Genomic DNA, 17,374 nt, shown 5'->3' with positions numbered 1-17,374 from the left:
AAAAAAAAAAAAAAAAAAAAGACTAAAGTTTTTCAGTCAACATATAGTCTCTCATATATGTAAGTTAAAAGTGAATACTATGTATTATCTTAGTTACTGAGGGAACCAGGAAAATGTTAAAGCATTTTTCAAGGTGACTTCAGTGGTTGAGGAGTGATGGACTATATCAACAGACATAATTCACTTGATTTTCTATGGACAGGAATATTTACATTATGCTATTTTTCTAGAAATTGTAGATTTTCAGAATAGCTCAAAGATAGCAAGATGTGGAAATGGCCTAGAAAGATGCCTTAGTCAGGACATTTGGTAAAAAGTCCAGTAAATTTTTTTTTTTGTACTGGGGATCGAACTCGGGACCTTGTGCTTGCAAGGCAGGCAGCAGAACCACTGAGCCAAATCCCCGACTAAAAGTTCAGTAACCTTTTTTTTATTAATTATTTTTAAGGAATAATTTTATTTTATTTTTTATCTTATTTTACTGCAATAGAACACAGGGCCTCACATGTTCTGGGCAAGCACTTCTGCACTGAGTGACATCCCTAGTTATTTTATTTTATGGTACCGGGTCTTGTTAAATTTCCTGGGCTGGAATTGAGCTTGCGATCCTTCTGCCTCAGGCCTCCTGAGAATTTATTTATTTATCTATCTATTTATGGTACTGGGGATCCAACTTGGGCCCTTGTGCTTGCGAGACAGGCACCAGAACCACTGAGCTAAATCCCTGGCCCCCGAGAATTTTATTTTGAAAAAACGTGGGCTCGTGTGTAGCTCATTGTTAGAGGGCTTGTCTAGAATGTCACCCGGGTCTGAGTGACCCCCTCTTTCCCAACCTACTCTGTTGCTCCCATTCTGACCTCTCAGCTCCTGTCCCCACTCCTCCGGTAGTAATCTTTCTTTCCCCCTGTTTTTTAGCCTTTCCCAATTTTTTCTGACAGTTTCCCCTTTACTCCTTGGGACCATAACTAACTTTCAAAAGTGAAAGTAAGTTTTTACTCTCAAGAAGCAAAATAATGCAATTTGTTTGGCTTTCAATTCATGTGTACTTTGTGTGTGTCAGAATTTCCAGTAGTGCATGTGACTGACGCTGGGCAAATGTATATGGAAGAATGAGCTGGGGAAGTAAACTATTTCCTGAACCAAGAAAGAACGAAGCAAAGTATCCGTCTCTACAAAAGATTTCCAAGTTACTGAAATGCTTATTATTTTCTTTACAAAGGAGAAATGCCTAGTGAAAAACCCACTTGCTGTCTGTAAAGTATTAACACTTATGATAATGAATATATAATCAAATGCCAAAGGTTTCTGCGAACAATTGTCTATTTCTTGCTGAAGCAGAGGGTGTGAGGATCTGTAGGATCTGTATCAATAGGGAATGGTTTGATCTGCTCTAATGGGGGGTTGGGGAGTCTGGACTAAATTGTTTCTGCACTTTTGCCACTAAGAATACTCCTAAGCCCTGCCATTTGAGGAGTAATAATTAGAAATACAATATTTTATGTGTAAAAGGATTTTATTCAAGCCTTGTGATCTGAGAGGCCTTCAAAGAAAATGAAGACACTGTAGTTAAACAAGTCTTGAGCTGATGTGAGGAGGAAGAGCAAGGGCTTGAAGTAAAGGTAGGGGAAATTGATAAATATGTTCTCAACACAATGTCTATTTCAGAAGTCCTAGCAGGGGAAGCCATTCAGGAGGTGGAGAAAGGCCAACACAATAAGAATTTATATTAGGAATGAATGGGGTGCCTCGGCCTGGGATGAAAAGAAGCCAGTACCAAGAAAAAAGAATAGAGTGGAAGAAAAAGAGATAGTACCTAGAGGTAATAGGAATTTCAAAGTTGAAGAATCCATGTGGCTGAGCAAAAATATTAATTCAGCCTAATAAATATTTGCACCACACTTTCTGGTTTACAAGGTCTTATGCATCTATAGCATATAATACTAATACCAGTAGTTTTTTTTTTTGGTACTAGGGATCAAACTCTGGTCCTTGTGCTTGTGAGGCATGTAGCGAGACCACTGAGCTAAATCTCCAGCCCCTCAACAATAATTTTTGAGTGCAATAATTATTATTATCCATTGTTTATAAATGAAGAAAGTGGGCCAGGAATGTAGCTCAGTGGTGATGTCCCTGCTTGGCAAGTGCAAGGTCCTGAGTTCAATTCCTGAACTCAATTTATATTCAATTTCTGAATATATATGAGGAGACTGAGGTTCAAGGTGATTAATTGATTTGCTTAAGCTATGCTAGAAAAAAAAAGAGTGAGGACTTGAATGGATGCCACCATATCTGCAGTGATTTTTAGTCTATACCAGAGTATTCACACCTGTGGGATGAGGCCAGTGAATGAGCAGCCAGTTCTAATGAGTCTGTTGTTGCTCTTTTGGGGACGAGTGGGGTAAACTTTTATTGATCTGACCAGCTTTCCTAGTGGCAGGCTTAGGCAGAACTTCCCTTTCTGCCCTAGCTCTCACCTTTCCTCTCTTGGCAGTTCATGAAACACCCCAGGAGAGAGAAATATCCCGGGGAGGGGTGACAGGCAAGGCCAGGGGAAGATACAGAGGGGTGGGACCTGAAAGATGCTCAGGGAGGTTTAGTAAAGATGGAGTTGCTAGCCCATCCAGATAAAACATCCATGCAGGACACGCAGGCCCTTCTAACCTTGCCAGGAGGGGAAGGTCGGGAGGACGAGCGGACCCTAGCGGCTACTATTGTACCCTTCTTGCCATCAGCCTTTTTCACCAATGCCCTCAGCTTCCTTAATGCTCCACTCTAGGTAGGATGTTTTCTTCTCTAGTTCCTTAATGTTTTCTCTGGCTATTTCTGTATTTCTCTGGCTATATTTCTGACTGTGAGTTATCTTGCTGTTTCCTGAACAAGTCCTACTTTACCATGACTCCATTCTTGTGTTTGTTTTGTACTTAGGTCTTAAGAACTCCTATTTGTCCCTCAAAACACCACTCAAAAATTGCTCTACAGAAAAGCAGCCCTCACTTCTGTCTGTAATATATTTGGCTCTTTCCTGTGCTACCACTGTGCCCATCTTTGTCTTCTCAACAGAACATTGTACACAGCATTGGGTTTGTGGATGTATAATCAGCCACAGTTCTATGCTGTAAGTGCCTATCTTTATTTCATGTTGTATCTCCAGCACCTAGCATAATATCTGATACTTAGTAAGTTTCTGGCAAGCATTTGTGATTTAACAAGAAAAAAATCAAGTTGATGGATTTGAAGCCACTCTCAGTTCATGTTTTCTTTTTTGGTCCCTGGTTTTCTTTTCTTCTCATATTTATCATCCACTTTGGGCATTTCATTTTATTTCAAGAGGCTATGGGTATTTATGTAAGCCACCTTAAGCAGAATTCTGCCATTCTAATCTAGACACTGCCTCTCAGGGAATCAGACATGGTTGGCAGAGCTCAAGGCTCAGGACTCATGGTTTCTTCTGGGACATTCACAACAGGGGAGGAGAGCTGTGCACAGACAGGCATCACTGCAGTCAGCACTGCGACTACTAAAAGCAAGCACGACATGATTGTCTTCAGAAAACTTTCCAGCCAACCTGAAGTCTCCTGCTAGGATGGTGCTTTGTTTAAAGAGATATCTATTACCAGGGAAAGCCAGGTCTGTACTTGGTTTCTAATGGTTTTTCTCTCTTATTTTCTTTTTAATTATTATTGCATTTTAGAATGAATCGGAATCGGATCAACAATGTCTTCTTTTTGAATGACCAGACTCTGGAATTCTTAAAAATTCCTTCCACTCTTGCACCACCCACAGATCCATCTGTGCCCATCTGGATTATTATATTTGGTGTAATGTTTTGCATCATTATAGTTGCAACTACACTATTGGTTTTGTCAGGGATCCGGCGACGTAGAAGGTAAGATATTTAAAAGGAATGATTCAAAGAGCATTTGCTTTTGTTTTCATGACTTAGAAAAATAAGCAGATTTTCCTCTGGTTGAAGGTAATGCCTTAAGAACTTGAAAAAGTATTGATTTTCAAAATATCACTTTTTTGGGGTCTTGTTTGGTTTGTTTTAGAGTCCAATGTGTCCCTTAATGAGGTTCTTTCCATTATTTTCTTTCTCTCTATTCTATACTACATAAATGTCTCATATTCAGACTTAATTTTCATATCTGTGTTGTGGTTTTGTATATCAAACACACGGAGCTAAGCAGACTTTTCTGGCAGTTAATCTTGGGTAGTCATTCATGTCCAAAAGCCAGCAGTTCTACACTTCCTTCAAAGCCTCTCCACCTTGGCTTGTCTCTTCTTAGCCCAGGGCCTGCAGGACATGCTGTCCCCCCAGATGCCTTGTACTGCTTCATTCGTCCCTCCCATTGCTGGATGTGCATCTCTTGGTGCCTGTGATAGCTACACTTGGGTTCCTCCTGGCCTGTGAATCAACTCTGTGCCTCAGAAGTATGTAGAACACTTAACGTATTCACCAAGATAGAATATCTGAAGGGGATGCATTTTAATGAACATCCAGATGATCCTAATTCACTTAATTTGAGTTAATTTATTGTGGTACTGGGGATTGAACACAGGGTTTTCCTTGTACTGAGCTACATGGCATGATCAAAATATACAGTGAATGTTTAAAATTTTTAAAAATGCATAATAATAAAAAACACATTGCCATTAATTGTCCTCAAGACACCCACCCTCACTTCAAACACACTTAACTCACTGTTCTTGGAACTTTCTGAAGCAATTCTGGAGGTCCTCTTTCATGTCTTTATGAGGTATGATCAAAACTATGGGGGATGCTGTGCCAAGTGCTACCCAACAGCAGGGGTCATAAAGACACTATGGGTCCGGGGATTTAGCTCGGTGGTTCCGCCGCCTGCCTCGCAAGGGCAAGGTCCTGAGTTCTATCCCTGGTACCAAAAGAAAATTAGAAACATTATGGCATGTCCTCATCCACCTTGCTCACCAGATCTGGTACTGGGTACCTTTTCTGGCTCTTCCCCAAAGTCAAAATAATCCAGGATTCCAGGCAGCCACAACAATGCAACTAAAGACACAAAAGAGGACCCTCTAGAACTGCTTCAGAAAGGGGATAAATATGTTCAAAGCAAGGAGGAGTATTTTTTTTGAGACAGGGTCTGACTATGTAGTTGAGACTGACCTGGAACTCATTTTGTAGCTCAGGCTGGTCTCGAACTCACAGCAATCCTCCTGCCTCAGCCTCCCGAGTGCTGGGATTACAGGCGTGCGCCACCATAACCTGGCTAGGGAGGAGTATTTTGAGGGGTATTAATGGCAATGTGTCTTTTACTCTAATCAATTTTTAAAATGTAAACATTCATTGTAACTCAATCATACCATATATATCCCTATTTCATTTTAATGCTTTAAATTGAGATGAGATCTCTCTAATTTGTTAAGTTGTCCAGGCTGGACTCAAACTTGTCATCCTCCTGCCTTAGTCTCCCAGAGTGCTGTGATCCATGCCCCATAAAAACTTCCAATTTAATAATTTATACATAGAATCCTACTTCTTGAGTTCATTTACCTGGGTTCGGGGGGCACTTGCAAACTCAGCGGTCTGAATGATGGATACTGCTTCAAAAGAGGGCAGTTCAGACCAGCAGGAGAGTTACTGAGGTAGTGAGGAGAGGAGGCAGGCTTTCTCAGTGTGGTGCAGAAGGAATAGAATTTTGTTTATAAAACCTCTAATCCAGAGGCGAAGATGAGAGATACTGCATTTCTTCACCAAACATTTTAATGCTTCTAACCTTCTGTTTTGGTCCTGAGGAAGAGGAATTCTGGTAAACGGGAATCACAGGGACATGCATTTCAAAGTCACAGGGGCAGGATTTTCAAGTGTTGGTACCTACATGAAGTATGGGATGTGTTTGGCTAACTGTGTTTTCAAGTAAATGCTTCTCTTGATGTTTACTACTTTTCATGTTTTGCCCTAATTACTGACAGGAAGTATCTTAAATCTTAGACATTGTAATTCTTTCACAAATAATAGATGGAATACCATGGATTAAATGTGTCTATGCCGCAAATTAAACCCAAAGATTATCACCAAGTTGTTCCTTCTTGATATTCTTAGTGATCTTGACATGATATGTAGTGAAAAAAACTTGACATAAGGTGCTTGTTTTGAGAGTACTAAGAAAATTCTCTTGCAACACTAGCATACCTATGTTTAGTAATTTTAAGTCTAGTATTAATTTCGAGATGTTGTGATTCTATGGTTTCAAAGGATTGGTACCCTAAGTGAATTAACTTCATTTCCATGGTTCCCAACTTCTTCATTAATAGAATGTAATGCAGGAGTTAGAAGAATGGATTCTAGAGATAGACCACTTAGATTCAGAGTGTCTCTTAGACTGTGCCCTTGTGTATAAACCCTTAGGAAGCACAAACAATGAGTCAATGAAACTAAATTTAGGAGAATATGGTTTGTGGTGCTAGATTTATCTTTACTGTCTGCACATAGATAACTTTTCTAGAGCAACAGCTAGGTATACTGGAAATAATTAACTTGATAGAATAAAGCAGTCAATACTGTAGAGCGCTTAGAGAGGTACCTGGCACATAGTGAGTGCTCAGTAAGTGTTAGCTGTTACTATTATTTTATTATCTTTCCATTTGCTGATCTTTTAGCTAGTTTGTGATAGGATCAGCTATTTCCTTCTCTGCACATTCTACAGTAATATATAGTATTTGGGTGCGTAGCATTATAATCCGTTGCCTGGGAGAAATGAGGCTGTTGTTACATCCTTGCCTTCATAAATTCGTGTTCAGACTAGGAAAGCAGATGGACAGATCTCTTGTGTAAACTGGAAAGCATAGATAATTAGCAAATATAGTGAGGAAAATTATGACAACTTCCTGGAGATAAATTGTTTTGTTGGGTTTTAAGTTTGATACAATCTGTGGTAGCTTTGTTGTGGGCAAAATATTGCTTCAAAGATGAAGAAAGGGTGCAATCTGAAGTAGGGAGATCCCTAATAATTGTGATGAAAACTCTTTTTAATCATGGAAAACATAAGAGCTTCTCTTCCTTAAGCCTTTAGTCTAGCCTAGAGTGGCTAGTCCTCAGGCCTTGAGGAAGACAGAGAAATGCTTAACAATCCAGTCCATCCATTAGATAATAATGAATATAGTCTGTATGGTCCAAAAATCTTAAGTTTAAATGATCTGGAGGTACCACAGCATCATCTGAGTCACTATGGAAAAGAATGTCAGAGTCATCTGGGATGCATGCATATTTAAAATTACTGTTGAAGAAATGTCTTATACAAACCTTTAGTAATTCCATTAGTTTTGTCAATAACAGCATCATGTTGATTATAATGTGGAGAGTGTGCATTGGAATCTAAACTAAGTAAACTCAAATACCAGTTGTGCTGTTTACATTCATGATCTTGATCAAGTCACCTAATTTCCCTGGGCCTCAGTTTTTCCATCTGCAGCTGGACCACAGTATCTCATAGGGCTTTCATTAAGAATGAATGATATAAATGTTGTATAAAGTACTCAGAATATAGTATGTTAAACAAATAACAATTATTATTATTTAAGAACAACTTAACCCATTGCTTTGATTACAGGGTGCTGGGAAAGGATCTTTTTTCCACCCAGATTTTGCCATAATACTTTAAGATAATTCTCCAGTTCACTGACTCATTGCTTGGGATTTTATTCATTAGTAAACATCTATTTTAAAGGCATAGTTGACAAAATTGTTTATGCTCATACAAGATGGTATACAAGATGGTGCTTTGGTCTATGTATACATTGTGAAGTGGTTGGATCAAACTAATCCATCACCACAAATTTTGTTTTAATATTTATTGAGTTTATTGGCACATTTTAGGTGCTCACTATGATCACAGTCATCATTGGGAATTTGTACCTGTACATGATATATCTTGGTTCTTGTTTTTTTCCCATTACCCTGCCCTCCCTTCAACCCCTCCAGTGCTCTTTATTTATATAAGCTTTGTTTCCCTGTTCCTTTTTTTCTTTCCCTTCTTTCCTTTCCCTTGCCCTTCCCACCCTAGTTCCCCTTCCCCTTTGAATGTTTTCTTCCTATTTTGCAATATCTGTTATGCATTTTGGTCCTCATTTACACTTTCAGTTTCTCACACCAGAGAAAAATACGGTATTTACACATGTGTGTCAGATTTATTTCACTTAAGAGTATGGCCTCAAGGTGCATATAGCTATAAATGTCTCTAGTTTATCTTTCTTTATGGCTGAGTAGTAGTATGGCTAAGTGGTTTATAATAAACCACATCTTCTTTATCCAGTCTCCAGTTGATGGGCATTTGGGCTGTTTCCAAGATTTAGCTGTTACAAACTGTGCTGCTATAAACATGGGTGAGCGTATATCACTGCCATCACCTCACACACTTAGCTGTTTTTGTTTAGGTACTGAGGATTGAATGCAGGGCACAGAGCTACTTCCCAAGTCCTTTATTTTTTATTTTGAGACAGAGTCTCGCTAAATTGCTAAGTTGCCCAGCCTGGGCTCAAACCTGAGATGCTACTGCCTCAGCCTCCCTGTGATTATAGGTGTGTACCACCATACCCAGCTGCGCATTTAGCATTTTTTATGGTGAGAACAGTAAAGATCTACTGTCTTTAACAGTTGTCAAATATGCATTATTATTAGCTGTACTCATCATGCTGGACAGTAGATCTCCCAAACTTCCTCATTTTATCTAGTTGAAACTTTATACCCTTTGACCAAAATCTGCCTGTTTCTATTCCCTAGCTCTGGCAGCCACAATTCTACTCTCTCTGCTTCCATAAGTTTGATTTTTCTTAGATTCCATATGTAAGTGAAGGTCGTGTGGTTATTTGTCATTCTGTGTCTGGTTTGTTTTACTTACTCTAATGTCCTCCAGTTTTAGAAACGTTGCAAATGATATGATTTTTTTTCAGATCTGATTTCATTGTACCTATATATCACCTTCTCTTCATTCATTAATCCACTGATGGATACTCAGATTTATTCCATACTTTGGCTTTTGTGATAATGCTGCAGTGAACACAGGAGTACAGCTATCTCTTGCATACTGGTTTTCATCCCTTTGGATATATACCCAGAAGTGCAACTGATAGATAGTGGGGTAGTTCTATTTTTAATCTTTTCAGGAATCTCCATACTGCTTTCCATAATGGCTGTACAAGTTTACATTCTCTCAGCAGTGTATTGGCACTCTCTTTTCTCCACATCCTGGGCAACTCTTGCTATCTTTCCTCTTCGATAATAGCTACTCTAACATGTGCAAGGTGATATCTCATTGTGGTACTGATTTACATTTCACTGATGATTAGTAATGTTGGCCATTTGTTGTCCTTTGAAAATTGTGTATTCAGGTCATTTGCTTATTTTAAAATTGGATTTTTTCTACTAATGTGCTAAGTTCTTTGTGTATTTTGGGTATTGACCCCTCCAACAGAGGTGTGATTTGCAGATCTTTTCCTCTCATTCCACAGGCTGTTTCTTTACTGTATTGATTGTTTCCTTTGTGGTGCAGATGTTTTTTAGTTTGGGTTTATAGCCCAGCCCAGTGTCACAGAGCTTTTCCCCTGTAGTTGTTTTATAGTTTCGGCACCTACATTGAGTTTTTAATCCATTTTGTGTTGATTTTTAAATTCTTTCTTCTGCATTTGGTTATTTGGTTTCCTTAAGAATATTTATTGAAGACACTGTTCTTTCCCCCCTTGTGTCGTCTTGGCACCTTTATTGACGATCAGTTGACCATAAGTGTATGGGTTTATTTCTGTGCTTGCTGTTCTGTTGCACTGGTCTGTGTCTGTTTTGATGCTGCTACTGTACTGAATAAGCACATATCTTAAAACGAGAGCGATCCTGGTCACTGTAACAGTGGTGAACTGATTAATCAGCTGGCTAAAAATATACCTTGATTTATACATTTGCCAATTACCTATCACAGCTGAAAAATTGTAAATATTTAACAAGCAGCCCTTGGAAGCCTTTACTAGCTAGCTCCGCACACCACTATGAGAGCCACCTCTTTGTGAAATAATTTGAGGAGGTTGTTTCTTTATCAACATCTGGTTGAAAATAGCAGTTCCAGCCGGGCGTGGAGGCGCACGCCTGTAATCCTAGCACTCGGGAGGCTGAGGCAGGAGGATTGCTGTGAGTTTGAGACCAGCCTGAGCTACATGGTGAGTTCCAGGTCAGTCTCAACTACACAGTGAGACCCTGTCTCAAAAAAAAAAAGAAAAAAAAAGAAAATAGCAGTTCCTGGAAAGGAGAGTTTTTTTTGTTTGTTTGTTTTTTTGTTTTTTGTTTTTTTTTTTTAGGGAAAAGGATTGGAATTCTTTTTAATTCCTGAGCTACAACTAGGGAGCTGGACAGGTGGGCAGGCATGGGACTAACTCATAATGAAGCTTGTGTGTCTGTATGTCCCAGCTCAGTAGTCTTCTTAGTTATCCAGTCAGCTTTATGGTGAGAGTGATAGAGATGGTGGTGAGGATGATGAAGTTGATGTGATGTATGTTTTAATAGAAAACGCATTTGACCAAGACTCTTAATTTTGGGTTCCAGTCACAGGCACTGGCATTTATTTGCTGAGTCACCTGGAGCAGGTAACATATGAAAAATAATATTTTCTCAAATAGCTATAATGATGAGAAGACAAAAATCAGAACACATACAAATGCTTATATACTGGAAAGTGCTGCATCAATGTAAGTTACTGGCATAACCATAAAAAGCAGTTACACAGTGATAATTTTATGTAACGTGGCACTTTGTAGTATACAAGAGAGTCACAGATGTGCTGTACTTGCGGACTTAGATGTATATGGTGGAATTGACTTATGAACCCTGTATATAATAAATAGACTAATGTTAGTTAGAGTTAGACCTTAGTTGGATCTAAGATCACAACTGGCTCTTAAGACAGTATTTTACCAGTTATTTAAGTACAACCTTCCAGAACCAAAGCTGAGAGAGGTAAACTATTTTATTTCTTTATTGACCATTCATTCTATGATAGGAGCACTAGTATGTATCATAGAAGAGAAAAACAGATAACATGGATGGTCTTTGCCTACATGGAGATTATAATCTTGGAATTGGTACCAAAGCCAGGTCAAGGACTTAGGACATAGGACTCTAGCCAATATTCACAGCTGAGCAGAGTCCTTAGTAAATTTGTTTGGTTTGGGTGTAGTTATACTTCCTTTCCCATAAGGTCAGTAGTAGATAAAAAAGTACATTTTTTTGTGGGAGAAAAATTATCTCCATTTATTTTGTTTCATATACATCCATAGTTGAATTTATATACAAAAAGAAAAAATTAGAATCTGACGCATACAAACAAGATACCTTCAAATAGATTTTGTCATTTTAGCCTGGTGCAGAGGAAAAGACAACTGTACTGATATATTCAAGGCAACAGAGTCTGTACTCCAGGACCACTTAGCCCAACCTTTCTGCAAGCTTAATTTTTGTCTACCATGAACAATAAAGTCATTTGTCGATTGCCAGTTGTGTGTATGTGCACGTGTGTACATAGCAGCTCCTTTCATAGAAAGAAAAGACATCTAGAGGTCATCTTGTACTTTTACCTACAGGAATCATGATAAGGTACAGGATGGATTACATGTAACTGAGGCTGGATTTTATACGAAAAAATAATTAGCTGACAAATGAGGGCACCAGCCTCTTCACTGAAGAGCAGACGGGGCAATAAAAGTACATTTGACTTTCCACAAGTCTTGCTTTTCATACAAGGTGATGGGGTTCAGTCAACATTTTCATACATTATACCTTCACATACTTGTAAAGTCTTAATTAAATGAATTAATTGTATTAAAATAAAAGTGAGATAAAGTGAGAAAAGCCAGAGCTAACTCTTTCCCTTTTCTGTGTTTAAACATACATACCCAAAAAGGAAGCCAGCATGTGTTTTGGGGAGATTGAAATAGAATTCTCGGTCAGCTCCTTTCACTAATCTTGTTCCATTCTGAAAGACCAGTGGCTCTACATGTTTGAAACCTAGTTTCTTCATAGGAGAAACGGGGATGGTTATAAAGCCTGCACAATATTGGAGTGGGAATTAAATGAGATGATATATACAATGTGCCCAATATGATTTCTGCCGTGTAATAGATATTATCATTGTCACTATTGCTATAACAGGGCAGATGTAAAACAATTTGTAAAATGGTTACGTGGTTAGAAAGTTGTGGTACCAGGATTTAAGACCAAATAGACTGGATCCCATAGCCTGTCAGTATCCTGTGTTGCTCACTCAAATCATGCTAGTAACACTGATGTTTTCCCCAGGAATTTTTTAGGCTGATAATGAGGACAATACCAATTCCCCAAGAATTCTATCTTGTTTGAAAATCACATCTGTCCTTTATTGTTTTTCTGGGTATTCTTAGACCTTAGCTCTTTGGCCCTATTTTGCTTAAAAGGACCCAGAAATACCCTTTCTATATATATACTTTTTACCATTACTTTGTCTCAGAACAGAGCAAACCCTGTCTTTTACACCCCCAACTCTGAAGGCCACTGACTTCTTTTGTCCCCTCTATTGCCCCTCTTCTTTTTGGATTTATGAGAGATACCCGCTCTGAAGGCTCCTAGGAGGTAGTTTAGTCACAGGTTTTTCATCCTCTTCCTGAACCACCTGATGTTGTAGGCAGCGGAAGTCATTAACACTCAGTTGTATTCTTCAGGCAAAAGGACTCATGTTTTTAGCAGAACATAAAATCAGAATGATCTAGAAAGACAGTTAAGTTTTATTATTCTTAGTAAGAGCAGTGCACAGGCAGTGAATCAGTTTATTATAGCACACTCCATGAAATGTGACAAAGTGCTTTATTACTGTTAGATAACCTTTGAGCTGCTTATCACATCTACCAGGCAGCAAGTTACTGACATTGCAGTTAGTAAAGCCCAGCAATGCCAAGACTCTGAACAGCTGGATCTAAGGTCAAAACAAAAATGATATGTACCTAATTTACTACTGACACAGCTCAATTTGATACATTTCCACAGCGATGCCCCTTAGAATCTTTTTGTTTGCAAAATGTCCCTTTTTTAAAAGAGGAGAAACCTCTCCTCATCTGTTTGCATCTTCTGGTTTAGTTCTTGAGCATTCATTGTGATGCCAGATAGATTCTTTTTCCTCTGTGGCTGGGGAGGGGTAAGTGAAATGCCTGGCATTGATCTGCTCACATCCACTCCCTGCCACTTTTCTTCTAACTCTATGAAAATGTCTTTTACTGAAGGAACTGGTAAATAGACACTGGCAACCCAGGGTTTCTACAGGTGCCATTGCATTGCCAGCTACTTCAAAATGTCCCATTCACTACGATTTTTGTAACATGGATTTGCACACACAAAACTTCAGGGTAGGATTTGATTGTTTAAACTCTGTTTATTATTATTATTTTTGTTTTTGTTTTTTTGAGACAGGGTCTCACTATGTAGTTGAGACTGACCTGGAACTCACTACGTAGTCCAGGCTGGTCTCGAACTCACAGCGATTCTCCTGCCTCAGCCTCCTGAGTGCTGGGATTACAGGCGTGCATCACCACGCCCAGCCAAACTCTGTTTATTATTAATGAAAAATTATTAACTCCAGGCCCATTAAGGAATAATTTGGAGGCAATTTGCAGGAGCAGGCATTTTTGGATGATAATTTATAAACCTACAATTCCTACCAGAGTTTTGTTCCTGTGAAATGTCACTCCTGTCTTTTAGAAAGCATTAAAATGAAGATAGGGAAAATACGTAAATTTGTAGTTTTCCCCTTGCATTGAGTCCTTTCCTTTAGGAGAAAGACTGCATCTCTTCCATATGGTAAGGAATGCTGGATACTCTCAATGGAAGTGATATGACTGATGGTTGCTCTCTGGAGGACATCAAAGTGGCGGTACTTCTGTCCACTAGAGGAGGGGTAAAATGCTCTAATCTTCCAGAAGGAGGCTGGAGGACCTTCTCGTCACATTATACTCTAATATACCCAACCTGGCTTTGTCCCTGACTGCTGATGTTTGGAATGGCCAGCAAAGTGTTTTCACCCTGAGAATGGCAAAGAAAACACAGCCACCTTTCTTTTTCTACGTCTCTGGGACTATAACTCCCAACTTCCAACCTATAATTAGCCAAAAGTTTTATAAATTAATATTTATTTTTGGTACCTGGGATCGAACTCGGGTCCTTGGCAGAACCACTGAGCTAAATCCCCGGCCCTATAAATTAATATTTAAAACCTCAATTTTGCGATTGTCTGAAGTGCTGCTTGTGCAATTTGATGTTGGCATCTACCATGACTAAGTACTTTTAATTCATGTCATTGCAATCTACAGTATTAGAATTCTACTTTACTTTTCTTTATGAACTTCAACTCCTTAAAAATGCATGATAAATCATCACCAAATTCTGGTAAAATCCATACTAAGTCCTAATTCCTAATGAAGGAAAGTGACTATTTTTATTCCTCCATTAAAAAATACAAGAAATAAAAGAAATGGGTGTATATACTCTCCTTCTTTCCTTCCTTCCTGTTTCTTGTGGTGCATCTAATTCAAAATCTACCTTGGAGCTACGCCTGGTGCCCCATGCCTGTAATATGGTAACTCTGGAAGGCTGGGGCAGGAGGGTCACAGATTCAAGTCCAGCTTGGGTCACTTAGCAACTTAGTGAGACCTGCCTCAAAATAAAAGTAGAAAAGAACTGGGGATGTAGCTCAGGGCAAATGCCCTGAGTTCAATCCCCAGTACCAAAGATAAAATGACCTTGGACTAATCTTTGAGTAACTTTGCTCATAGCAATAGTCAATCCATCCATCTATCCCCATCCATCCATCCATCCATCCCTCCATCCATTCGTCCATCCGTCCATCCGTCTGTCCTCTATCCATTCAAATAGCCATCCATCTACTAATTTGGTATTCAGACAGTCAGCCTTTGGTCTTTATTCACTGAGTCATCTACCAAGTTGAGTGCCTATTCTAGGCTAAGTCCAAGTCAGTTGTTCTACGAAATAGCTTTAAATTTGGATTTTTCTGATTTGTTTCTCATTATGATACTCAGGTAAAAACAGAGGGGGAGGGAAAGAATACAGAAAAAATAAATGTCTAGGATCTACTCTGTATCATACATGGAGGGACTTGTCAGTTTGGCTGATCATTGCTGTATTCACCAGATTTCCCTGTTGGAAAAATGCAAGTGCCTTTTTGTAATCAGTACAGTATATTACTTGTGAGGCTCATGTTCTGCGACCATATGACTGTCCTGTTCCTCAACCATCTCTCACTCCATTTATGAGCCTTGTCAGAATCACGTATTATTGCAGTTATGATTTTTTCAACTTCTGTTATTCTTTTCACATTAGTTGGCATTCTTCTGTAAAGAAGAGCTTTCTCTTTTCTCCCGTTCCTTCTACTGTATTCTTTAAAGCACATTGTGGGACAAACAGGAAATTCCAACTTGATTGTCATGAGACATCTGCAGCACCTCCTTGCCTATCAGAGACTCTTCATGGTCTTAAGATATCCCCACAGTGCTGGGAGTCCACTCTGATCACCACAGCCATGCCCAGCAAGTCCAAGAGAATCCTTGGCAAGACTGGAGTCTCATGCCTAATATGTGTCCATGGTGCTACCCCAGAGTGGTGTCTCAGCATCTAAGCCTCAGGGAAACCCTTTCTCTGGTTACCTGGAACCAGCCATCTCTCTTCTTTTCCTTACCCCATAATAGCAAACAGAATTTGTGCAGTGTCAGTCTTTCACAACAGACAGGAAAAGCTTTCAATTTTGAGGTCATATCTTTCCACTCTGCAAGGAAATTAAGAATCTGGTTAACACCTGGGTTGGGATAGCAGGGTCTACAAAGGATCAAAGTGTGAGAAACTAAAAAATGTAACCTGTCATGTAGAATTTTTCAGAATGACTTGGAATTGCAGCAGTGGGCTGTAATGTAATTGGGAAAATATTTTCAGAGTCCCCCAAAACCTGTCTAATAAATTAACATAACAATTTTGCAATGATTAGAGCCAGCTGATAATATCTATAACTTACAACAATTACTTTTTATGAAGTAATGTGAGTTTACATCTGAATATTTCATTTCAATTTAATTTTTACTCAAAATTTGTTTTAATTTGTCAAAACCTGACAACTTTATTATTTTTAAAATGTATTTTTATTAAGTTCTCCTAGACCTAAACTTTTCAACTTGCCAGTGTATCATCCATTTTCCTCACCTTTCTTCCAGTAATTTGTCTATGTGAATGTACATATGTATATGTTTGTGTTCACACATATTAATTCTCATATGTATATATATATATATATATTCATATATATATATATATATTAGTGTTCTAAATAAGACCACCTGTTCCAATCTATGTGTATATGTCATTCATGCAGAATTCTTATCTTTTGTTTTGTTTTGTTTTTTGGTACCAGGGATCAAACTCGGGTCCTTGCGCTTACGAGGCAGGCCCTGGAATCACTGAGCTAAAATCCCTTGCCCTAGAATTCTTATCTTGATAGTGTCTTTTAACTTCACCAACACTTTATGATTTTCAAAATTTATTTGAAAATACACAAAATTGTCAATTATTTCCACGCCCATTTCTGTTCTCCATGTCTGTAAGAAGACCTTACTCAGCATGCTTTCTTCTCCTAGACCTCAATCACTGTTTATGTGCTTTTAGGAAGAACAAAGGATCATCTGAAGTCGATGACACAGAGGACAAGTTTGAAAACATGGCCACAATTGCAAATAGCATCGCTTGTGATTCCCTGGACATGAAAGGAGGGCTCGTTAACGACGTCTTCATGACGGAGGATGAGCGGCTCACCCCTCTTTGAGGGGATGCTGTTCTGCTTCTCCAAGAAACTTAACACTTATTTCTGTGCTACTGCTAAGAATCCCAGATTACCAAGGGCAGGTCATATATTTTATTTCACCATTGTTTTTTGGAAGAAATCTTGAATGTTCTTGAAAGTGATAAGTAATCAACTATACCCATAAAGACCACTAAAATTGTAAGGTGTCGACTATTCAGACTATTCAAATGTATTTTTTCCTCACGACACATTGTGTAAATGTAGTCATGTGGCACTTGTAGTTACTGATTTAAGCATTTCTAGAAATAAAGCCAGAAATATATATATATATATGTATAATATATATATTTCACACTTTGAAAATGTAAAGGAAAGTTTTCCCAGTGGAGATAACCTACAACATGGTACAGCAGTCATTGAAAATGGATCCTTTTTGAATCTTGTTGATATTGCTCTGTGTATGACTAGGTAAGCAAAAGTAAACAATTTTTTTTTTTTTTGGTACCGGGGATTGAACTCGGGTCCTTGCGCTTGTG

General features: G+C 38.6%; 1 protein-coding gene across 1 annotated transcript in view; it reads left to right on the top strand.

Moving 5' to 3' along the window:
• Positions 1-17,017, top strand: part of Cltrn (collectrin, amino acid transport regulator) — a 19,308-nt gene extending 2,291 nt beyond the window's left edge. The window contains exons 3-4 of the mRNA XM_019204272.1: positions 3,692-3,886; positions 16,703-17,017. Of these exons, the coding sequence (XP_019059817.1) occupies positions 3,692-3,886; positions 16,703-16,859 (352 nt within the window). The 3' untranslated portion in view covers positions 16,860-17,017. The remainder of the gene's footprint in view (positions 1-3,691; positions 3,887-16,702) is intronic.
• Positions 17,018-17,374: the final 357 nt, after the last annotated feature.

This window comes from Fukomys damarensis, unplaced genomic scaffold, assembly GCF_012274545.1.
Source record: "Fukomys damarensis isolate Sample0158 unplaced genomic scaffold, DMR_v1.0_HiC HiC_scaffold_39, whole genome shotgun sequence".
Classification (NCBI taxonomy): domain Eukaryota; kingdom Metazoa; phylum Chordata; class Mammalia; order Rodentia; family Bathyergidae; genus Fukomys; species Fukomys damarensis.
This window is presented reverse-complemented; position numbering and strand designations above follow the sequence as displayed.